Consider the following 25,242-nt stretch of genomic DNA (forward strand, 5'->3'; position numbering starts at 1 on the left):
GTTGTCCTCTTTAAACATTTATATCTTTAGGTTGGTCTCCTTTTATTATTTGATTGGTATTAAATTTCCTTTGCTGATTTTTTTTTTTTTTTTGCAGGGGAAGATTCACCCTAAGCTAACATCTGTGCCAATCTTCCTTTTTCTTCCTTTTCTCCCCTCAAAGTCCCAGTATATAGTTGTGCACAGTTGTAAGTTCTTCTGGTTTTTCTATTTGAGCTGCTGCCACAGCATGGCTACTGACAGACGACTGGTGTAGTTCTGCACTTGGGAACTGGCCCGGGGCTTCTGAAGCGGAGTGTGCTGAACTTTAACCGCTAGGCCACCAGGGCTGGCTCTCCTTTGCTGGTTTTTTACTTTGTTTTTGTTGTTCACTTTCTTAGGTATTGGAGGAAAGAAAAACTAGGCAGATTTTGTTTTCTTCATAATCTTAAACTAAAGTCTTCTGGACCAGTTTAGATGGTATTAAAATAAACAGTTTCTTGAAGATTTGAAAGAACTTACTCTTAAAACTCTCTGGGCCTGTCACCTTTTGTTGGAGTGATGATGGTGGTGGAGAGTTGCTAGGTATAATTATTTTATAGTTTTTTTCAACTATCATTACTGGTCTATCTATATTTTTCACTTCTTCTTTGATCAATAGAGGTAATTTATTTTTTTACCCTGGAAAAATGTTCATTTTATTAAAACATTTAACCTCTTAACCTTAAGTTATACATAATATCTTATTGTAATATTATTATTATGCTCACTATTCATAGTTATATCTCTTTTAAAATTCTTAATGTGCTTCTTTCTATCCCCTTTTAATCTTTCTGTCTATATCAGAACAGCTGAGGCATACATACTGGAAATAACCATTAATCGATTTTAAGCATTCCTAATCATAGGATGTTCTCCTTTTCTATCAATTACTGTTTAATGTTTGTTTTAAATCTTTTTCATTCTATTTTCCTTCTCTTCCTCATTTTTTGACCGGAGAATGGTCTGTTAGTACTCGCACTAATTTTCGTTATTCATAGTGGAAGACATTTGCTGGTCTTGGATTAATAAAGAGACAGATGTGCTTTCATTTAAGATCTGAATTCGGCCACATGCTTTTCAAAATGCCCTTTGATACCAAATAAGCACTATCATTGGTCTATGGATGCTCTCAAACCCAAGCTGTCCTAAAGGGCATATGATTTTATTTACAATGCTCACCGTCAACTGGTAGGTTTTGTGAAAAATCTTCAAGTTCTTTATGTGAGAGCTCAATTCCCATATTTTCCAGAAATGCATCCAGGTTATTCATATCAACCTTTCCTCCTTAGGAGAAACAAGGTATCATAAAAAGGCAGCAAGATGTGAAAAAAAAAAGCCTTATTAATTCATGTATATTATGGTTACCACTTTAACCATGAAGACATTAAGGTCCAGTAAGACCTAGTCAAGAGTGCAAGGTGAGTCAACATTAAAATTAGGTGTAGAATCTCCTCCTCTGACTATACCTTTTGTTCATATCAACAGAGTGCAAGTTCCAAAAGGGCTGGGTAATTTTCCAGGGATTTATGGCATAACATATCTAACGTATCCGTAAATATTGGGGAAATACACATATGGGATTTTTAATGTAATAAAAATAAGTTAGTATATGTGAAAAATAAGAGAATATCTCAGATGTATCTGCTTTTTCATCATACTACTCACTTTTAAGAGTCTTCACACCATCCAGCAACCTTTTTTGAAACACTTTTCCTTCAGCTGTAAGAAAAGGGATAATTCAGGTCAGAGAAAAATAATAAGGGAAATTCACCTAAACAATAAAATTTCTACAATTCTTCCCCTGATCCCATAATTTCAAAAAGATAGACTTTTGAATGATTTTTTTTCTGAAATTTATCTAATTTGCTCTCAGATAGTAACAAAGTTTTCTGGAGAAAAATTTTAATGAGGCAAATCTGCTCACTCTTCCATAAAAAGTATGATTATTGGCTTAAAACATAAAACAAATATCCCATCTGATGTGATTTTATCTCTGACTTCTTTCCTTCTACCCTTTACTCTTCCATTTTTACATCCTTCCACTTACTCTCAGGCATATTAGTGGAATCAAGCACAACAATACCCATATTTTATTGGCAGGGATGAGTGAAATAGCTATTGCCTCCCATAATAAAAATTAAATGGCCCAGAACTTTCTTTGGCAAAAATCAAGTAATTCTAAAAGCTTTCAAAAATGGTTAACAAAAAAAACCAACCTGGTAATAGTTTGTTATCATTTTAGAAGAAAATCTCATAGTCTAGCAACCTAAAGCCCCTTGAAGGATACATATATATTTTAAATCCTTACCATCAACTGGTAGAGTTTTTACCAAATTCAAGTATTCCTCATCTGTGACCTCTAATTTCAAGTCTTTCAGAGCATTTCCTAAGTCACTGACATCTACCTCCTCTCCTAGAAAAGACAGAAATGGCAACAAAAAAGAATTTGAGAGGAACACAAAATTAGTGAGTTATTACAATCAAATGTTGCTAACTAGCAATATTTTCACTTATGCACCATTTAGATAATTTCATGAGTATTTAAAAATCATGTATTATACAACACAAAAATTAAAATTTATAACCACCTTGACTGATTATGTAAACAAGCAAAAAATAAAACAAAAATTCGGTTCCTTTCTTCACAAAATAGAAATTTACATATTTCTCCTGATAGATTTGAAATTATCATTATGTTAGGAGCACTACAATGTTAGACACAAATCTCATTTAGAAAGGTACATAGATTATATGCCTTATATGCATTAATTATTAATTAATTAATACAACGTAATAAAGATATACATAGTTGATGCTTATTAGAAGGTATGTTTAAAAAATGGAGGCTCAAGTTTCTATAATAATTTTTGTTTTGCACTAATGTTATGGTAAATAAACTTTTGATTATTACAAATACTTTTATACTTTGCAACTTTAGAGAGGAAGACAATTTTGGTTTAATTAAGCCTTTTGGTTTAAATCAGAGGAAAATGAATCTCTGAAAGCTTACTGTCAGCAAAGTCTAGAATCCTAAACTTTTAGCCAATAAGTTATATATGTTGCATATTTCAAGTGTATATGGCTAGTGTAGGGGAGGAAGACATTTCCTCTACCCACTCTGGGTTCTTCTGGCCAGAGAATGAATTAAATTCACATGACACAGAATAACAGGAGAAAATTAAACAAAGCTTTATAACATGTATACATGGGAAGGGCTCAGGCAAACTGCGCAACTCGCCAAAATGGCTGAAGCCACCACTTTAAATATCACCTTCAGCTAAAGACAAAGGAGGATGTTGGGGGTGGGGGGAGTCAGTTACGGGAGATTACCAGACAAGTACAGTAAACAAGAGTAAGATTATTATGCAGATTTAAGTCCTTGCCTTCTGCATTGATTAAGAGTTTCTAGAGATAAGGTCATCCCCCCTTCTTCCTGGTACAGAGAGGGAGACACCTTTACAGATGGAGATTTTTCTTTACAAATGTAAATGTCTCTTAACAAAGGGTAAGTAAATTCTACTTTTCAGAGTTTCTTTCCTGTCTGCAGTTTTTAAAAGTAACCAGCCCAAAATAATCCTCATGCCAAAAAGACTTATCTTGGGGTGGCCAATTCCAGTCCCCCACTCTAGTATGGATTTCATTTTATTTATTTTGCTTGGGATTCATTTGGCTTCTTTAAATTGGCACCATTTATCAGTTCTGGAAAGTTTTCTTCAAGTTTGCCTCTGTCTCATTCTCTCTCTATTTTCTTCCTGGCATTCCAATTAAATATATGTTAGATTTTCTTATCTATCCTCTATATCTCTTCTCTTTCACATTTTCCATTTCTTTGTCTTTCTGTGCTACATACCTTGTAATTTCTTCAGTTCCTTAGTCCTTTCTTCAGCTGTTTATAAACTACTATTAAATCCTTCAAATATTTTAAATTTCTACTATTTTCATTTCTCAAAGATCTATTTGGTTCTTTATCAAATCTGCTTGCTCTTTACTATATATATTCAAGTCTCTGTTTTAATTCTTAAACTATATTAAGCATACTAATTTAATAATTTTTTTGTCTGACAATTCCAAAATCTAAAATCTCTGCTGATCTGAGTCTGCTATACGTTGTTCATGATGGTTCTTACTCATGGTGCCTTGTTTTCTTGTAATAATTTTAGACTATGAATTGCTCTTCATATGAAATTCTTTGTTTTGAGAAGAATCTTTTTGGATACTCATCTGAAGTTTTCCTTCAGAGAGTATCTGAATTTGCTTATGTCAGTTGCCCGGGGGCATTAGTCATCTGGGATCACTTTAAACTAAATTTTTAGCAAAAGTTAGCGTGAATTTGGCAAGTAAGCCTGTGTGAAGATCATCTTGTGTTTACAAATTGAGTCAGGCAGTTTTCCTTGCAGGCCAGGGGGATATTTGTAATTCACTCTTCTGCTGTATATGTGGCTTTTTTAGATTCTTAGCTTTAAGGGAATTCTCCTATTATACCTTCTACCTTGAGTGGGCTCTGGGCTTTGCTTCCTCTCCACCGAGTTCTGGCGGGCTGTGAAAAGTAGTTCAGATTCATTTAGTTCAGCAAAAGCCTATAAAATGAAATGTGGCTTCAGGGCTCTTCTTTCCTCTTTGGGTACCAGACTTTTGGTATGAGTATTCCTTCTAGTTTACAAGTTTGTGGAAGCATTTAAATTAGATTTTATCTGCATTATTAGCTGTTTTCAACATCCAGGCACCTAGTCCACCATGTTGCTAGAAATGGAAGTGCTGTCAGAAGGTACATGAGAAGTGTATATGGGTAGCTACATACTCGTTTAAGTTCTACTGGGCTCTCACGCTTTCCTCTTGCTCTATCATTTTCCATCTCTTTGGAATGAGCAGTAGCTATTTCATAAGACTATTCCTTTGTAATTCCATAGATAAATGAGCTTCCTCAGACATGTCAACTTGAGAGCTTTGTAAAGACTCATAGCTGCATTTCTATGACAAGAAATTGTCTTTTCTATTTCCTTGCAGTTATCATTGGATCTTCTATTCTACTGTTAATGAATCCAGCTGGAGGGCTCCTTCCATCATTTCCACACAACCAGGTCCTGTGACAGCCTGAATAATAGTCAGGGGAGCAATAGTGTGCCACTTCATGGAGGGGACATGGCAGAGGAACTTGATGTAGCTTTAGTAGTGATGACCCCTCTCTTGTGCCCTGAGGTCCAGCTATGCACATATGAAGAGGAAAAACTGGGGTAATTTCTCCTCCATAGTTCATTATGAGAATTCATATAACCACTGATAATAAAAACAGTACCTGAACTCCTAAGAAAAGATTTATTGTTTCATAACCACGGTAAAGAAACCACCACTACTGGTTTTAAACTTGTTTAATCAAATGACACCTTGCCTCAGTGAACACACTTCTGAAAGCCAACCAATCAGTGACAGTGCCTTACTTCAGAAAGTCAGCCACATGGGAAGAGTCACACTGCAATGAATACTCTTGTGAATACCAACCAATGTCAGTCTTACTTGAGAATTTGTGTTTCTACAGACAATCTCCATCTACTCACGCCTCTGAATTTGCCAATCCCTGAACTCCACACTTCCTCCAAATCTTATATAAGATCACCATTCTGTTCTGCACAGTAAAGACTGCCTGGCCAGGTTTGTGTTTTTTTATTTCAGATAATGAATGGTGGTGTCAGCTTTTGAGAATTCTGGAGAGGCCACTCATTTTGAAGATCCTCATTTGGCAGCATTACAGGGGACTGTTGGACCAATAGGTGTACTCACCAGGCCCCTCGTGTGCAATTTCTATTTGTCTTCACATTAACTGCCAAGTGAGTCAGTCTCAACAACAACAATTTGAGCTCTGATTGGGTTTGTTGAGTTCTTGTTGGTGAATTTATTTTGTTATCCTAGGATTTGTCTTTGTCATTAGTGCTAGGTCTTTGTATAAGGTAATTAGACTTTTTGATTTGTAGTATGCTATTTGGTAAGTATTTTTGCCATTAACTTGCCTATTTTCCCCTAAGTGCTTTGCTTTCACTTTTGTTTGTCTATTTGAATAAAGTCTTGTCTCACGTATTTTTTGTTGTTGTTGGTCCAGATTGTATTATTATTATTATTTTTTGTGAGGAAGATGGTCCCTGAGCTAACATCTGTGCCAATCTGGTACTAAATACAGGGAGAGAAAGAAAGTGAATGAGTGAGTCACACACGTACTTTGAGAAATAGAGAGTAGATTTGTCTTAAAATAATGTCTGATTGCGCCAGAATGTGAAAGAAGATAGTAAAAGACAAACGGAAAGGTTCATAGTAAGTTGTAAAATTCTTGAGGGGAAATAAACTTTATTTACCAAACCACCAAAGTAGTGGGAATTTCTAACACTACTCAGTCCTTTTCTAAGTCAGCTATCGTACTATGGTGGCTGTGTGTTGCTATGATGCTGAAAGCTATGCCATCTGTATTTTGAATACCACTAGTGTCACCCATGGTGGACAGGTATCAGCAGAGCTTTAGACTAAGACAGACTAGGAAGAATGACCTGGCCACCCATTTCTGAAAAAATTGGCCATGAAAACCCTAAGAATAGCAGTGGAGTGTTGTCTGATATAGCACTGCAAGGTGAGAGGATGGCACAAAAAGACTGGACGGGGTTCCCCTCTTCTGTACACAGGGTCGCTAGGAGTCATAATCGACTTGAAGGCAGTAACAATAACGAAAAGATTAGGCTACACTTCAGGAGTGTTAACACAGCACATCGATAGCATACATAAAAGACCCATTGCTTATTATAGCTTATCTTTTAATTCAGTAGCCTTGGCTATATCCTTTTTGCTTCAGAGCAACTGTAGTTCCTAACATTAGCCAAAGCATTTTCACATCTCATATTAGAATCATCTTTAAATCTGTTGGTACCACATGCAGTTATGCTCTCTATTGCTAACTGAAAATATCCAATATTTTTGGACTAGTTGGTTAACAAATTATGAAATATTGTTACTCTCACCTCATATTACTATCCATTGGTATAACAGTCTCAATTCAGTGACTTTATTACCTTTACCCTATGAAGAAGAATTCTCTTTCTGTAACTAATTTCTGTAATTGTATTTCTATAGTTCAAAAAGCGTCCATGGCCTGAACAGATCTTTTGGACACCTCAGTACCAAATTTTGACTTAATATTATTTGTTAATAGGTCTGTCTTAAAAGTGAAAAGGGACCCAGTAGGCTAAATATGCAATAATTAGTCTAGTTTCTCTTTAAAGATCCAATTACTTAACAGATACTAGATTGGTTCAAGTGACTGAACATTGGCCCTTTCTAGAGATTTCAAATTGGTAAAACTAATAGATGATAAGCTTTTGTAGTAACTACTACTAGACGCCTTGATGCTGCTCAAAGAAATTGCTATCATAAAAGCAGAAGCCCACAGTGAAATAGGTAATATAGAGACCAGAGAAGATGCTTTAGCAGGTCATCTCACTAAATAGACTATGTGCAGAAAAGAGTAAACACAGCAGCCCTGAGGCTGCTATTTTTAGAAGAGCCTGCTTGCCAGGTTGGTACTTGTCTGGCATCTGGGAACTTGAGTTTCAGAATGTTCCCTCCAATACTAACAGATAAGCCTGGTTCACTGTGCCTAGACTTGTACAAACAACATGATTAATGGTAAATAGTTACTTTTCTTATGGGAGTTTGGTATTTTGGTAGTTGTTAGGCAGAGGGTGCCTAAGTGAACAGCCCCGAATAAAAAACCCTGGGCACTGAGTCTCTAATGGGCTTCCCTGAGCACACATGTGTAACTACATTTTTGCGGCTGGAGGGAAGGTATATTCTGTGTGGCCTCTCATAAGAGGGAGAACATAGGAAGCCTACACATAGATTCCTCCAGAATCTGCTTATATATTTTTCTCTTAGTGATCTAGCTGTATATTCTTGCTGTTCACTCTTTGTAATGTACAGTTCTATGGGTTTTGACAAATACAATATGTCATGCATTTACCATTACAGTAACATACAGAATAGTTTCACTGCCCTAAAGTTCCCTGGTGGTTCTCCTATCCATTTCTGCTCCCTACACCACCCCACCTAAACTCCTGGAAACCACTGATCTTTTTATTATCTCTATGGTTTGCCTTTTCCAGAATGTCATGTATTGGAATCATACCACGTGTAACCTTTTCAGACTGTCTACTTCCATTTAGCAATGTACATTTAAGGTTGCTCCATGTCTTTTCATGGATCAATAGTTCATTTCTTTTTATCATTGAATAATAGTCCATTATGTGGATGTACCACAGTTTGTTTATCCATTCATCAATTGAAGCATATCTTGTTTGCTTCCAAGTTTTGGCAATTATGAATAAAGCTGCCATAAACATTCGTGTGCAGGTTTTGGTGTGGACATAAGTTTTCAGCTCATTTGGGTAAATACCTAATGTGTAATTGCTCCATATTATAGTAAGATTAAGTTTAGCTTTGTAAGAAACTGCCAAACTGTCTTCCAAAGTGGCTGTTCCATTTTGCATTCCCATGAGCAACAAATGAAAGCTTCTGTTGCTAGCCATTCTAGTTGGTGTGTAGTGTTATCTCGTTGTTTTAATTTGCAATTCACTTATGGCGTATGATGTCGAACATCTTCTCACATGCTTATTTGCCATCTCTACATCTTCTTTGGTGAGGTGCCTGTTCAGATCTTTTGTTCACTTTTAAATTAGGTTGTTTGTTTTATTATTGCTGAATTTTAAGAATTCTTTGAAAATTTTAGATACAAGTCCTTTATCAGATACGTGTTTTGCAAATATTTTCTGCCAGTCTGTAGTTTGCCTTTTCATTTTTAAACTAATGTTCTTTTTGAAGGACCTCTTATAGATCAGAAAAACAAGTGTAGGGTCAGGTTCAATGATTCCATTACAGAAGCACAAAATTTGACCTCAATGCTGTAAAGAAACAATTGGAGTGATCAGGTTATAATATCCATGAGGATAAGATCTGCCAAAGCCAGGATTGCGACATAGTTGCACAAGATAAAATTTCAATTGAATATTTGCCAAAATCCTACATAAAACAACCCATTACTATAGGAACAAATTTGTCACACTATTCAACACTGATTAGGACATTTTATATTATATCAGAGGACATGGCCAATTCATGCCTCCTCTGACACTAAATTATTCTGGAAAATATGTAACCTTGAGACCAGGATTAGAACCACACCCTAAGGGGCCCTTTGAGCATAACCAAACAGATTTATACAGTTGCTTCTCTCTGTGCTATGAACATGTACTAATAATATGTATATTTTCTGAATGGGCTGAAACATTCTCTTGTCAAAAATCGACAGCACTCAGGCTGGCTAATAAACTTTTAGATATCCTGCTACCTGCTTAGGGCATTCCAACTTATCTATTCAATTGTAGGGAAATACATTTTATTTTGGCAATTATTCATGATTATACAAAAGGTTTTGCCTATTATTTAAAAACTTCACTGTCTTTTGAACACTAACACTCCTGGAAAAAAGAAAGAAACGATATTAAAATTGGAAAGTTACATGATTAGAAACCTTAAACTGAGGTTCTCCAGAGAGCTCCAAGAAGCAGTTGGTTCATGTAAGTCACCTGCCGACCTAAGGTCCAAGATCCTCAGAACAAGTGGAAAACTCCTTGAAGTACAGAGCTTCCACCCAAGACCATCAGAATAAGAAAACACTGATTGTCAGTGCTCTGCATATTTTTCACATATTTTTATTCTTATCTTTTGTCATATTTCCCATTTTTACTTATTTAATATCATACACTTCTGACTTAGCCTGTCATGATTTCTCTTACTACTAATAAGAACTTACTGAAGTTTAAATCTTACTGGGGACAATCACTGTACTAGAGTTAGGACAATCCTAACTCTATAACTCAGCTTTTTTACTAGCAAACTAGTTTAAAGAATTACTGGCTATGTTCTGTGGGGCTAATAGACAATTCTAAGTGCATGGCTTTCCAACAGTCTCAATAGATCTTGTCTCCTTATAAAGAATTCAAGGAGAGAGAGACTTTTCTGGGGAAATACATAATATCTGGTGGAACAGATTCCTAAGCATAAGATATTCCATCCAAAGGAATAAAAAAAAATTTGTGTCTTACCTTGGCTGACCTAGTATATAATACAGTCCATGTCCTATTCAGTACAATAAACCAATTAAAATTGTATACACACACACACACACACACACACACACAATGGAACACTACTCAGCCATAAAAAAAGACAAAATCATGTCATTTGTGACAACATGGATGGACCTTGAGGTATTATGCTAAGCAAAATAAGTCAGATAGAGAAAGACAATTACCATATGACTTCATTCATATGTGGAAGATAAACAAACAAACATATAGATACAGAGAACAGATTGGTGATTGCCAGAGGGGAGGGGGCAGGGGGAGGGTGAAAGGGGTAAAGGAGCACATGTGTATGGTGATGGATGGTAAGTAGACTTTTGGAGGTGAACAAGATGCAGTCTCTACAGAAGTCTAAATATAATGATGTACACCTGAAATTTATATGATGTTATAAACCAATATGACTTCAAAAAAATTCCCTCGATAAATGATAGAATTGCCTTGAATTTTCTTTTGACCAACTAGAGGGGGATTTGCACCATTGCTAATACTTCATATTGTACTTGGATTCACAGTACAGGTCAAATTTATATCTAAGCTAAAGAAAAGACAACTTGGTTATTTAACGTAGACTTAAGGCATTATTAGGACCAGTTTTCTTTCAAGTCTGAGAAATATTGGACCATGATTCCAGAGTGCCTTGCAGTTTCTTCTTATAATACTTTCAGCTAGTTTGGTTTGTCTTACAGCTGTTTGAGATCTGCTTTTCAGTCTTAAATGCTTCTTTGCAGTCATTGCACCCATAGATAGTTAAACAAATCATTCAAAGACAAAAATAGGATGAAATCATCCAGACACTCAGATGTTAGCTCATCTCAAGGAGAATCAACAATAGTGGAGAAGGTCTGAACAATTCCTGAGGTCTCTCCTGTGGTTTGGTTGAGGGAGGATCAAAGGGTAAAATTAAGACCAAAAATATTCTCACATTATTAAGAAGACCTAGGGACATCTACTGTATCATGCAGAGTGAATACTAGACTTAGAAATATAACACTGTGCCTTTTATAATAAAAGGCATATCTTCATATTATTGGAGAAAAATACTACACATAATAATATGAGGCTAATATAATTGCCAAAAAAATTATGTTTTTGGTGACCTATTCAAATAATTATGTCTACATACAGTATCACAATTATTACATAAATTTTGAAATTTATTGTCTTATGCAAAAACCTAATACCTCTATTGCAGAAACATAGGTAATTAAAACAGTAGATGAAAATGTTTAATTAATGAAAGGTTAAAATGGTGAAATTAAGAAGGGAATGAAGGGATGGTAGGAAATATCATTAAAACAATGTAAAGAATTAAGTAATTTTTGCTCACCTAAAACAGTACTCAATTCTTCCATCAATGTACTTAGTTTGACCTTCCCTTCACCTATAAGACAAGGTAAAATTTATTTATTTAATTTTTGAGGAAGATTAACCCTGAGCTAACATCTGCCACCCATTCTCCTCTTTTTGCTGAGGAAGACTGGCTCTGAGCTAACATCCGTGCCCATCTTCCTCTACTTTATATGTGGGATGCCTACCACAGCATGGCTTGTCAAGCGGTGCCATGTCTGCACTGGAGATCCGAACCGGTGAACCCCGGGCGACCAAAGAAGAATGTGTGAACTTAACTGCTATACTACCAGGCCAGCCCCCGCGACAAGGCAAAATTTAGACACTGATAAATCCAAACTCAGAAAAAAAGCATAAAGCATAAAGTACTTAAATTATGAACTAGAGTCCAGATGAAGGCTAGTCACTATATCTTGTCCTTTTAAAAGTTGAAATTCTTGGGGCTGGCCCCGTGGCCGAGTGGTTAAGTTTGCGCGCTCTGCTGCAGGCGGCCCAGTGTTTCGTTGGTTCGAATCCTGGGCGCGGACATGGCACTGCTCATCAACATGCCACAACAAGAAGGACCCACAACAAAGAATATACAACTATGTACCAGGGGGTTTTGGGGAGAAAAAGGAAAAAAATAAAATCTTTACAAAAAAAACCTTGAAATTCTTGGACTTTAATAGACAGCTCCGTTATCTGCAAGAGGGTCTAAGATTGCTTGAATTATAAAGTCTATCTTAGGTAAAATATTCTCTCAAGTGTTTTGGACTCATTCTGTTTCTAACTCCATGTTTTTCTTGGAAGGGCTGATAACACATGACTAGTATACATTTAAGGCCATTGTTTATGGTATTGTGTTATTTTCTATCACTGGAGAAAGACAAAGAATTCCAGGAAAGGAGCAATGAAGAGCATAGTATGTGGTGAACTAAAACTTTTAAATTTTGCTTCTAGGAAAAATGCCATGTAAGGATTGGAAAGATGAGTCAAAAGAAGCTGGTTGGAGTTACTAGTTTAGACTTTGACATCAGACTGCCTGGATCTGGGAATACAGCTGTGAAAAAAGATAAAAATTCTGGCTTCACGAAGTTTACATTAACTTGTTTTGTTTATGGCTGTATCCCGAAGGCGGACTCAGAGACTGTTAGGTGTTAGATGTTCAGTAGATATCTGTTACATGAACGAATCAATTAACTGGATGAGAAAATTGATAAAAATGTTTAGCACTGGGTCTGGGATATCATAAGACTCAGTGCCCGTACGCTGTGAGCTATGAGGAGGTCACTGAAAGGTTTTAACTCGAGGAGTAACAGGATCAGATTTTCACCTCAGTTAAGTCATCCTGGCTAGTGTGTGTAGGTGACAAGCTGGCTGTTAGACCCGTCAGGAGGCTTCAGCAGTAGTAGTCTAAGCCAGGGATGATGAGGATTTGAATTGAAAGTAGAGCAGCAAAGAGAGAGATAGATTTGGGATATTTTTAGGAGGAAGAAATGAAGGAGCATAAGAAGTCAAAGATAATTTGTAGATTATTTCATGGGTAATTGTGGATGGATCATAGTGGCATAGAAATTTTTAAAAAAAATCAAGAATCAGGAATGAATTTAACGGGGAAAAAGTTTACTTTTATATGTAGAGGTTGGGTTGTCAGCGGAAAGTCTATGTCTCAACAGGGATTTGTTGATATGGGAGAAGATCTCTTAACTGACTTCTATTCAACCAACCTGATGGTCTGAACTTCATTTTTCATTCCTATCGTAAAATATTTAGACTGATGCTGATGGCATGCCAAACTTTCACATCTAGTAAGCTACACTTTGAGTAAGCCAGTGCATTTGTGTTCTTATGCTGTTGAGCTTGTTCCAGGCTTGTTTATAAATAGTTATACTTATTATTAAATTGATAACATAATCATATATAAAGTGATGAACTATACATGGAAAAGGGAGTTATTACCATAAAAACAGATTTGAATGATTTGGGAAGTTTATGTAACGGCAAATTGCTAAAAAAGTTCTGTTGAATTTGGTATGGATAAGATAAATGTAAAAAGACTGGAGAAAGAATTAAAATCTAGGTGGATTCTGACTGAAATTTCTGCTCAACTTTTAAGAAAGCACTTTGCTCCACTTAAGAGAAACTGAAAATGGGAGTATAGATGATAAATGGGTATGTTTGTGCAAGAAAATCCCCAAAGAGGATGGCTACATTAAATTAAAATGGCATTGGCTCAATTTTTTTCATTCAAATAAAATGTTTAAGGTATACATATCATTTTTATGATTCCTTACTTTAACTTGATTTTTAGATTGTCTGATCAACTACTTGCCCCTGTCATGCTAGATAAAAAGACTTTACTGTGCTAAACTGAAACTAATGAGATAAGTTTGAGATAAAAGATTTGAAATCTTAAATATATATTTGGTTAAGTAAATCCTCCAAGAAGAGTGTGGTGGTGGAAAGAAAAATAGAACTGTCAGTACTATTATTTAAGCTAGTGATTTGCAAAAGTTTTGATCATAAGCCACACAAAGAACTGTGAACACACACATACATAATTGATCATATGACTCATGAGACAATATCTAGCTTTACTACTACATTCGATTTCATTAAAAAAAGTGCTCACTTCACCCGTTGGTTTGAAAGGAGAAAGAGAAGCCCTTAACAGCCTTAGGAACAAGACAAGAGCCTGCTCTCACCACTCGTATTCAATGTAGTACTGGAAATCCAGGCCAAAGCAACCAGGCAAAAAAAGAAAAAGTATCCAAATAGGAAAGGAAAAAATAAAATTGTCTTCATTTGCAGATGATATAATCTTATATACAGAAAATCCTAAAGACATCATCAAAAAAAAACTGTTAAAACTAATCAATGAATTCAGTAAAGTTGCAGGATACAAAATCACCATAAGAAATCAGTTGTGCTGCTATACACTAACAATGAAATATCTGAAAAAGAAATAAAGAAAACAATCCCATTTACAGCAGCACAAGAAAACAATAAAACACTTAGGAAAAAATTTAACTAGGGTGGTAAAATATCTATACAATGAAAACTACAAGACTTAGTTTGAAAGAAATTAAAGACAACACAAACAAATGTAAAGATAGCCCATGTTGATGGGTCAGAAAAATTAATATTGTTAAAATGTCCATACTACTCAAAGCCTTCTATAGATTCAGTGCAGTCTCTATAAAAATTCCAATGGCATTTTTCACAGACATAGAAAAAAAAATCCTAAAATTTCTATGGAACCATAGAAAACCTCAAATAGCCAAAACAATCCTGAGAAAGAACAAAATTAGAGGCATCATGCTTCTTGATTTCAAATTATATTACAAAGTTAATCAAAACAGTATAGTACTGGCATAAAAATAGACACATAAACCAATGGAAAAGAATCAAGAGCCTAGAAATAAGCCCTCACATATACAATCAACTGCCAACAAGGCAGCCAAGAATAGTCAACAGGGAAAGGATAGTCTCTTCAATAAACAGTATTGGGAAAACTGGATAACCACATCAAAAGAATGAAACTGGACCACTATCTTACACCACTCACAAAAATTAATCAAAGTGGATTAAAGACTTAAATGTAAGTCCTGAAACTGTAAAACTCCTAGAAGAAAACATAAGGAAAAATCTCCTTCACATGAGTCTTCACTTTTATTTTAAAAGTGTTAAAACATTTATGTTAAAATGTTAACATGAGTTTTAACTTTTTGGATATGACACCAAAAGTACAAGCAACAAAACCAAACATAAATCAGTAGGACTACATCAGACCAAAAAGCCTCTGCACAACAAAAGAAACAATCAACAAAATGAAAAGGCAACCTACAAAACGGGAGAAAATATTTGCAAACCACATATCTGATAAGAGGTTAACATCCAAAATATGCAAGGAACTCATAACACACAATAGCCAAAAAACCAAACCAATCTAATTAAACAATGGGCAAAGAAACTGAATAGCTCTCTTTCCAAAGACATACAAATGGCCAACAGATACATGAAAAGGTGTTCAACAACATTAATCATCAGAGAAATGCAAATCAAAACCACAATGAGATATCAACTTAGAATGGCTATCATCAAAAAGACAAAAGATGAAAATGCTGGTGAGGATGTGGAGAAAAGGCAATCCTTGTTCACGGATAGTGGGAATGTAAATCAGTGCAGCCACTGGGGAAAACAGTACAGCAGTTCCTCAAATTAAAAATAGAAGTACACGTATGCTCCAGCAATCCCACTTATGGGTATACAAAGGAAATAAAAACAGGATCTCAAAGAGATATCTGCACTCTCATGTTTATTGCAGCACTATTCACAACAGCCAAAATAGGGACACAACCTGTGTCTGTCAGTGGATGAATGGATAAAGAAGATGTCGTATATTACAGTCATTCACCGTATAACACTGTTTTGGTCAACGACGGACCGCATATATGACGGTGGTCCTATAAGATTAGTACCACATAGCCTAGGTGTGTAGTAGGCTATCCCATCTGGGTTTGTGTAAGTACGCTCTATGATGTTCCCACAATGACGAAATTGCTTAACGCATTTCTTAGAATATATCCCTATCGTTCAATGATGCAAGACTATATACACAACTGAAAATTTTTCAGCCATGAGAAAGAAGGAAATCTTGCCATTTGCAACAACATGGATGGACTTTGAGAGACCTAAGCTAAGTGAAATAAGTCAGACAGAGAAAGACCAATACTGTATCATTTCACTTACATGTGAAATCTAAAAAAGCTGGACTCACAGAAACAGAGAGTAGAATGGTGACTACTAGGGGCTGGGGGGTGAGGGAAATGGGGAGATGTTGGTCAAAGGGTACAAACTTTCAGTTATAAGGCAAATAAATTCTGAGGATCTAATGTACAGAATGGTGATTAAAGTTAATAATACTGTACTATATACTTAGAAATTGCTAAGAGATTAGATCTTAAATGTCTCACCATTAAAAAAATAATAATTATGTGATGGAGGAGTTAGCTAATGCTGTGGTGGTAATAATTTTGCAATATATAAATGTATGAAATCAACAGGCTGTAAACCTTAAACTTATACAATGTCATATGCCAATTATATCTCAATAAAGACGGGGAAAAAAAGACGAGGTACCCCTTGAGTATAGGAGTGATTACTGTGCTCACCATCATCCGGAAGTCTTTCTATCAGATCCATGAATTCTTGTTCTGTGATGTCGATTCCCATGTTTTCTAAAAGAGTGTCCAACTTATTGACATCAACATTGCCTCCTAAGTAAGGGACAGGAAAGGAATACAGCAAAACTGAATGATTCTAAAACTGAACTACGCATTCACTCTGCTATGTTATTCTTCTTCTTCACTGAGCATGTGTTTTGTTACAATAAAAAACATTTAATTCATTTCTTAGTATTTTTGTTAAGATTTTCAAGACAAACATCAAAATTCTAGCCTTGTCCAGTTAAGAGGAGAATAGAATTAGAACTCATTCCCTCCAATTTTATGTTGGGAATATTGAAAAGCTAGAGCTAGAGACAATTGACATAATATTCTGAAAAATAGGAGTTATTTTTGTTGCCTGTACTTTCAAATTATTTGTCTCTGCCTTTGACTGAAATCCTTATCTGACAGGCTTCATTCTTCACCTTTTGCTTTATATTTTTAAATTTATTTTGTTTCCTTGGGGCTGAGTTAGGAAAATCCAAGAAAGTTTAACACTTTCTGGCAAATCTTAGTACAGGAAACTATTTGGTAAATACCTGGTAAAATGCAGATCTACTGAAGGAAGCATAAAGAAAGACTCAAATATATAGGAAAAGAGGATTCATATTTTAACAATACAAATGGGAGTTTCAGAGTAAATCTTTTCACTGTGCTTCTTACTCACGTTTGTGAGACTTTATGCCCTTCATCAACCTTTTCTGATACACTTTTCCATCAGCTATAAAAAAAATGAGATATTTTGGAAATGGAGTCAGAAATATAGTCCATCTCTTAATTTTAGAAAGAAAGAATTTAGAAGTCTTTGCCTAGTGAATATTTCAAATGCCAATAGATAATAGATATACTAAAATGTTCACTCTCAGTGGTGAAGGAGTGAAATGCAAATCATAATAATGAGATGCTCTTTTTTTGCTGTTTTTCTATGTTAGAATGTAGGAAAAATAACATTCTAAATACTGTTTTTGGGAGTTCAAACTTCCATTTCCTGGAAGGAAATGTCATAAAACAAATAAAATATCTTACATTTTGCAACTCTACTTAATAGAATTTAATCTCAAGAAATTTTAGGATATTTAGAAAGATTTATCCATAAGGTTGCCAAGTAAACAAAGGACATATATTCATAGATGAGAAGTGGAAAAATATACCTCCAATTTTTTATATTAGTTTTCACTTTGAGGTGGGAATAGAGATGGTCTTATTTTCACTTATCAGCATTATCAAGGTTTTTATGATGAATACAGACATTAACATTATGAAGAGATGTTATAAATTAATATACACATAAATATCTATCTATCTATCATCTATCTTAAAAGCACTAGAAGGAAATGCACTAAAATATTAATAGTGAATATCCTTGGATATGGAATTAAAAGCATTTTTATTTTCCTAAACTTTAAAAAATGTAACTTAATAAGGAAATTAAAAACCGTAGCCTTTCCTCAAAGTACAAAATTATCCACTTTTTGGTAAACTATATATTCTGTGCTGCAGAAACACACAGAGCTATATAATTTAATTTGTTTTTTGTCTTCTCTTTACTCCTTATTCTCTCTCCCACCTCTCTTCTTTCTTTCTTTCATACTTTTACAAATCCAGCTGATCAGCAGCCTGAGGGCTGAGTAATGAACTTTGTCTTTGACAGCAACTTACAGCTGAAAGGGTTAGATTGATGATTTTTAAATCAAAATCTAAGTGATGAAAGTTTTCTTTGTATTAGCATTAGATTTTCAATAGTTTTGAAGCATTTTTAGTTTATTTTGGAATTTTTCACATAGTTCCACAAAACCAGACTTTCTAAAAAACCCAGATAGTACCCACAAGACTTACCATTAACTGGCAGTGTCTTCAGCAAGTTCAAGCACTCATTAGGCGTGAGCTCAATCCCCAAGTTTCCCAAAACACTTTCAAGTTTACTGGTATCAACTTTATCTCCTTTGAAGGAAAAAACAATTGTTGACACACGGCAATTTTAGGACTTTATAATGATCTGAAATAATGAAGAAGCTGGCTCATATAAAGCCCTGTTCACTTTCACATTCTCACATATTCTAAGAGTGTTTAAGGACAGCGAGACAGAGTTTGTTCCTTGATTCTTCATAAAGACAGAGTGGTCTCCTAAGCCTAGTGGCAAGACACCACGGAAAAAAAATCAGATTCTGTCACTGGCCAGTAATTTAGGGCCAGTAATTTCGAGTCTTTTTCCTTTTAATGCTGAATCGTGATTATTTTAAAACAACTGTATCAACTTAATTTTCTAAAAATATTCATCTTCCTATATTCTGTGCCTGCCTAGATTTTGGCCATTTAAACCAGCAGTTATTAACTCAAAAGCTTGCAAGAGTCTGGAGGTAGAAGAAATGAGCGAAACTGGCTGTGGTGAAGTGGGCATCACAGGCCTTGTCCAATGAGAAAACACACCAGCTGTTGTTGTCAGGGAATGTAGGGCCAGTGTTACCAAATCTTAAAAAACTTGACTGCAGACTGGATTCAACTTATGGTGGCCAATTTGTGACCTCTGATTTCAACACTGGTTATGATCAGCATAATACTGCCAGAAATTACAGAAATTATAATTTATTACTCAAACATCACCACTTATTTTTGCGGCTGAATCTTAGATAATTCAAAGTTAAAGGCAGAAGAAAAGTTAAATGTAAATATTTCATTATAAATATGTAAAATGTCAGCATTAATAAATTTATAATATAATATTGGGAAAACACTGTGCAAAATATAACATAGGGTTAGAATTCGATTAAAAACGTTTTAGTAATGTCTTACTCACCTGAAAAAGGTTTCACTTCATTCATCAACTTTTCCAGACCAACCTTGCCATTAACTGTAAGACAAGGAATAAATTGGACAGAAACGTGAAACTAAGAAAATGATGTTGCATAGAGCAGAAAAATTTAGCAGTATTTATTTGCTCTAGAAAATTTAACCTTTTGCAGGTACCAACTTCCATTTATAAAATAAATATGTCATGTGGACCTAATGTACAGAATGGTGCCTATAGTTAATAATACTGTTTTGTAATCTGTAAGTTGCTAAGAGAGTAAATCTGAAACGTTTCATCACAAGAAAAACAATTTTATAACTGTGTATGGTGACGCATGTTAACTAGACTTATTGCGGTGATCGTTTTGCAATATATACAAATATTGAATCATTATGTTGTACAACTGAAACTAATCTAATGTTATATGTCAATTATACCTCAATTGAAAAAAAACAGAAGCTGGTTACACACACACACACACACATACACACACACACACGAACATGTAAACTTTTATTACATGCTTCAAAAGAAGGTAGAAGAGGAAAGGTGAAATCTCAAATAATAATAAACACAATTACTTCCTGAATATAATTAATATTCCAGTATCTATGATGTATTATGCTTTAGGGAAGAAAAGTAGCTAACCTCTGTTATTTAGTTTCTGAAAAGAAAGATGCTTCTTTTCTTTTCCCCTAGCAAAATAATACTCTATGTTGACGAGAAAACCTAGCTATAACCTAGGAATCATGGAATAAAATGTAGTTATTTCATGAATTCAACAAACTTTTCTTTTTGAGTACCCACAAAGTACCAGTAGAATGGCCAAAGAAGTATATCAATTATCAATAATGTTGCTAACTCTGTGGTGAGAAGAATTTTTGGACCTTATTCTTTGTCTATTAAAGTATTCCTGGCCACTAATAATTTCTGCATCAATACTAGCTACAGGTAAGGACAGAATGGAAAATGTGTGTTGATTCAACTGGACTATTAAAGGTAACCAAGCCTATTATGAAAAAAAGATGGGATCCTTGAAAAGGTTTACAACTTTTTGGTCTGGCTTTGTATATGAGTTGCTATGGTGAGGATTCAGACAAATCCTCTCACCTTTTTCTTTGCCTTTCTGGTTTATAGGTGCGAAAATTCTGACCCAAGATGAAAGAGCTCCTTGCCATAGGCCCTTTAATTGGGGATTTCCACTGAAAACTAGGTCTGCAGGGAATTCTCTTCCTTTAACATATTCCAAATTCATCTCAACTGAGGAGGAATCTATTAGCAAGAATTAAAACATTCTGTGTGACAAAGAAATTTTTTAAGCCAAAGTTGATTATTTTCCTTTATTTATAATGTTATTCTTACTCTTTTATATTTACTTCAATCAAAATTTTGGAAGGGCTTCTGCGAACATGGAGACTGGAACATGGTTTATATCCCTTTTACTACCACCTCCAAGCTGTTTGCCTTTCGAGAGTCAAATGCTGTTGGTCTCTACAGGTTGTTAGGGCTATGTCAAACCTTGGGCTCTGGCTGTGTCCTGGAAAAAAGAATGGGCATTCTCTCCCCCATTGACTAGGGAAGCACCAGAGGGGTGAGACAGCGTGGGAACAGAACTGGAAAGCTTGGCACTTAGAATCCTGAAGACCTTGACAAAGGTCAGTAAAGACTAGCATGAGGGCATTCCAATTCCTCTGACTCCTAAAACGCCAAGAAGGAGTAAAACAAGTGGGCAGAAACACTCATGCTCCTGAGGTGGCAAAAGTACAGAAATGCCAGAACAGAAACTTCCTTCCTTTCTATAAGTTCAAAAATAATCTGTCATGGGATGTGTAATCTTAAGTACTAAATAAAGAATCTTGAAATAGAAGGGAGATTAAGAGAAATTCTAGCCAAGTGCTAAATTATCCCAGTAAATCCTAGGAATTGATTATTCATGAGAATTGAGAATGCACAGTTGGGGAAGTAAAGACATTCTAAAGATCTCATGGTGAAGAGTCGGGGGAATGGTGAGAAGAATAAGAGTACAGTATTGTGTTTTGTTTTTTTTTTTGAGGAAGATTAGCCCTGAGCTAACTACTACCAATCCTCCTCTTTTTGCTGAGGAAGACTGGCCCTGAGCTAACATCCGTGCCTATCTTCCTCTAGTTTATATGTGGGATGCCTACCACAGCATGTCATTCCAAGTGGTGCCAGGTCCGCACCCAGGATCTGAACCAACGAACCCCGGGCAGCTGAGAGGCCAAATGTGTGCACTTAACCGCTGTGCCACTGGGCCGGCCCCTGTACAGTATTCTTTACTGTTTCGGTATTCTGTACTGCGGGAAGGGATAAAGACGAAATGAAACATCTGATGGGAAATGGTCTCTTGATGGGGAATAAAGTAGTATTGTGTTGCCAACAACAGTTAAGTCATATGTAGGATGACAGTGAATGAGAGAAAAAGGAATGTAAGAATTAATGGAATGTGACCCTCTTCTGGAATTTCAAAATTAATTTGGAAGAAAACAAGAATAACGAATGACACCTTAAACAAAGCAGTAATAATAAGCATAAAGAAAAGGAGAAAAAAAAAAGAAAAGAAATAATAAACATAAAATAAGATGAAATAAAGAACAATAAACATGAAATAAGAAAGAAAATTAAATATGTCCAGTATTACAACAACACTGAACAAACTGAAATTTCTTATTAAAAAGGAAAAATTGCCAGATGGATTTTAAAATAACCTAGCTATATGATGTTCTCAGGAAATATATTTCAACCAAATGATGAAGAAGATTGAAAACAAAGGAATGGGCAAAGATATATGAAGAATATTATAACAGTCATAAACCTATAAATACCAAACAGCTAAACAAAGCAAAGACTATTAATAATGTAAGAAGAATTTTATAAAAATACAATTAAAGTCAGAGACCTTATCCCTCTTAAAATGAGAAGATATAGTAGACAAAATACAAGTAAAGACATAAAGGAGTTGAATAATACCATCAATAAACTTGAGTTCATAATATATATAGGTCTATGTTTACCCTCTAGAGACTATAAATTGTTTTTCATATGCCTAACAAATTTACAAAAATTGATAAAGTACATAGCTATAATGAAAACTTTAACAAAATAGAGATTCTCTTTAACATGTCAGTGGCCATATTATCTGACATAACTCCAAAATTTATATATAATAAAAATTTTTAAAACTTAATAAGAAATTAAGAAATATACTTCTAGATACTAGATTATCCTTGCATCAATTATAAGCCATCTAGTAGAAAGTAATGACTAGGATAACTCTTCATATTGAAACCAAAGGCCTCAGTGAAGCTGCATTCAGAAGAAAATGTATGGCCTTAAACTCCTTCATTATTAAAGCAGAAAGACAAAGAGAAATTAAGCGCTCCTGGAGGTGGAAGGAGTGGAGGGAAAACAACCACTCCTCAAGTGGTTAAGTAACTCAGTAAAAAGTGGGCAAAGAATTTGAACAGATACTTCTCAAAAGGAGTATACAGATGGCTAATAAGCACTTGAAAAAGTACTCAGCATCATTAGTCATCAGGAAAATGTAAACAAAAACCATATTGAAATACCACTACACACTGACCAGAAGGACTAAAATGAAAAATATTGATAATACCAAACGTTGGTGAGGAGTGGAGCTAATAGAACTCTCAGGTATTGTTGGTGGGAGTATAAAATTATACATTCATTTTGGAAAAATATCTGGTAGTTTCTTGTAAAACTTAAGACACATTTACCCTATGTTGCAGCATTTCTACTCCTAGGTATTTACCCAAGAGAAAAGAAAACACATGTCCACAAATGTCTTGTACAAGAATGTTCATAGCAGCTTTCACAGTCAAAAACTAGAAAAAGCCCACGTCCAACAATAGTAGAAGCGATAAAGATGTTGTAGTATATTTATACAATAGAATGTTACTCAGCAATGAAAACAAAAATGAATTACTGATACAAGCAACAACGTAGACGAATCTAAAACACATATGCTGAGTAAAAGAAGCTGTGGTAGAACCTATTTTCCAAGGATGGCTGAGGTACATATTTCCCATCCAACATCCTCTTACAATGTGACTGATATACCTGCCACTAAGAGCTTGGACTGAATCTAGACAGGGTCTTGTGATTGCTTCAATAACAGCATTTGGTGGAAGTGATGCTCTGTAACTTCTGTGACTTCATGCTAGTTACAGATTTAGAGAAGAGCTGGCGTGAGTTGTCTGTAATAGACCTTTCTCCACAGGACCATGTGAAAGTGAGAGGCAGACAGGCAGACAAACACTGACTGAGATGGCTGTCTTGTAGAGGTCTACTCTAGCCATACTAAAAGAGAAAAAACACGAAAGATAGCCATTCCTATACTATACTATAAAGAGTATCCTTTTTATAGATAGTGATGTCATCTATTAGCAAATGTGGCCAAAGAAATGAATTGGAATTTGAGTAATACCTATCAATTCTCCCCAATCTATAGAGAGAATAAGGAAAGACTGAGTAAAAAAGCAGAGAGAGAGAGAGGGAGGGAGAGAGATCTTGAAATCCTTCTCTAATTTGCACAGGAAACCAGCAAGAGACAGGATGTGTTCTTCCTTTTAACCTAAGTTTTCCCTCTAAGCTTTTCAGAAAGTTTTCTTGATGCCAAATAAATAACTAACTTTTAAATAACTGTTATAGACAGGCTTATAAGATTAGCTTTTCTGTAGGGTTCAGTGGTATCTAAAATGCTCACCGTCAACTGGCAGGTTTCGTACTAGATCTTTAAGCTCCTTTTCAGTGAGGTTTATGCCCATGTTTCCCAAAACCGTATCCACTTTACTGGAATCAATCTTCCCTTCTTGTAAAAAGAGAGAGAGAGAGAAACAAAAGTTTAATGTCCCTAAAATGTGAGGTAAACCCTCAGTTCTTGAGGATTATGATTATCATTTTCATCCAAAACACCAAAGCCTATTGAGATCTTTACAAGAATACAAAGAATTAGTAATGGAGTTATAATTAGAGCTTGTTTTAATCTTAATCTTAATGATAGGCATACCCATACCCAAAATTTAAAGGCGACTGAATAACTTCTCAGAGAATTCTGTCAAAATAACAATAAATCCAATGTTTCTAACAAACATTGTCTTGTTTTCATTGTGTTTATTTTTACAGTTACCCTCTAGTTTTGTTAAGGGATGCTGGTTTTCCATTACCATTAAAAATTTTTTCAATATAAGTTAAAAAGTAAATCAATTTAAATAAAAATATGAATAGTAGTACAAATGGTATGTGGATTTGGCAGACATCAGGAAGGTGTTATGTGAAGATGAAAGAGTGGGAACTTTGCTTAGACATGACCCCTCTCCTGGCCTGCTTCCTGTCCATCTCTTCAGTCTTATGTCCTCTCACTTCTTTGGAGCCTTTTCAGCAATTTATTTTTGTCTGAGTGTCAGATTAGTAGTCTCTGTGGCTGAATAAATAAACTGAGGGTGTGCTAATTTTCTCTTTACTTTTGCTATGCAATCTGGGCTCTGATAATTGCTTCCTTTGTCAAAGTTAGGAAAATCCCAAGAGAGCATGGGAATTCTTTCCAAGTTACACCATAAGAAATGATCTCCTAAAGAACAGATTGACCTATAAAAGAAACAAAAGTATGTAATAATATGTGTTAGGTAGCAGCGTTTACAATTTAATCACGAGGAAATAGAACAAA

The 25,242-nt window shown here is 35.1% G+C and overlaps 1 protein-coding gene across 1 annotated transcript in view; it reads right to left on the reverse strand.

Annotated features, from left to right (window-relative positions):
* The window catches only part of EFCAB3 (EF-hand calcium binding domain 3), a 494,329-nt gene that overhangs the window by 180,685 nt on the left and 288,402 nt on the right, over positions 1-25,242 (reverse strand). The window contains exons 85-93 of the mRNA XM_070561747.1: positions 24,283-24,387; positions 19,545-19,598; positions 18,587-18,691; positions 17,418-17,471; positions 16,697-16,801; positions 11,524-11,577; positions 2,330-2,434; positions 1,687-1,740; positions 1,201-1,305 (exon numbers count right to left, since the gene is read on the reverse strand). Of these exons, the coding sequence (XP_070417848.1) occupies positions 1,201-1,305; positions 1,687-1,740; positions 2,330-2,434; positions 11,524-11,577; positions 16,697-16,801; positions 17,418-17,471; positions 18,587-18,691; positions 19,545-19,598; positions 24,283-24,387 (741 nt within the window). The remainder of the gene's footprint in view (positions 1-1,200; positions 1,306-1,686; positions 1,741-2,329; positions 2,435-11,523; positions 11,578-16,696; positions 16,802-17,417; positions 17,472-18,586; positions 18,692-19,544; positions 19,599-24,282; positions 24,388-25,242) is intronic.

This window comes from Equus przewalskii, chromosome 10 (assembly GCF_037783145.1).
Source record: "Equus przewalskii isolate Varuska chromosome 10, EquPr2, whole genome shotgun sequence".
NCBI lineage: Eukaryota > Metazoa > Chordata > Mammalia > Perissodactyla > Equidae > Equus > Equus przewalskii.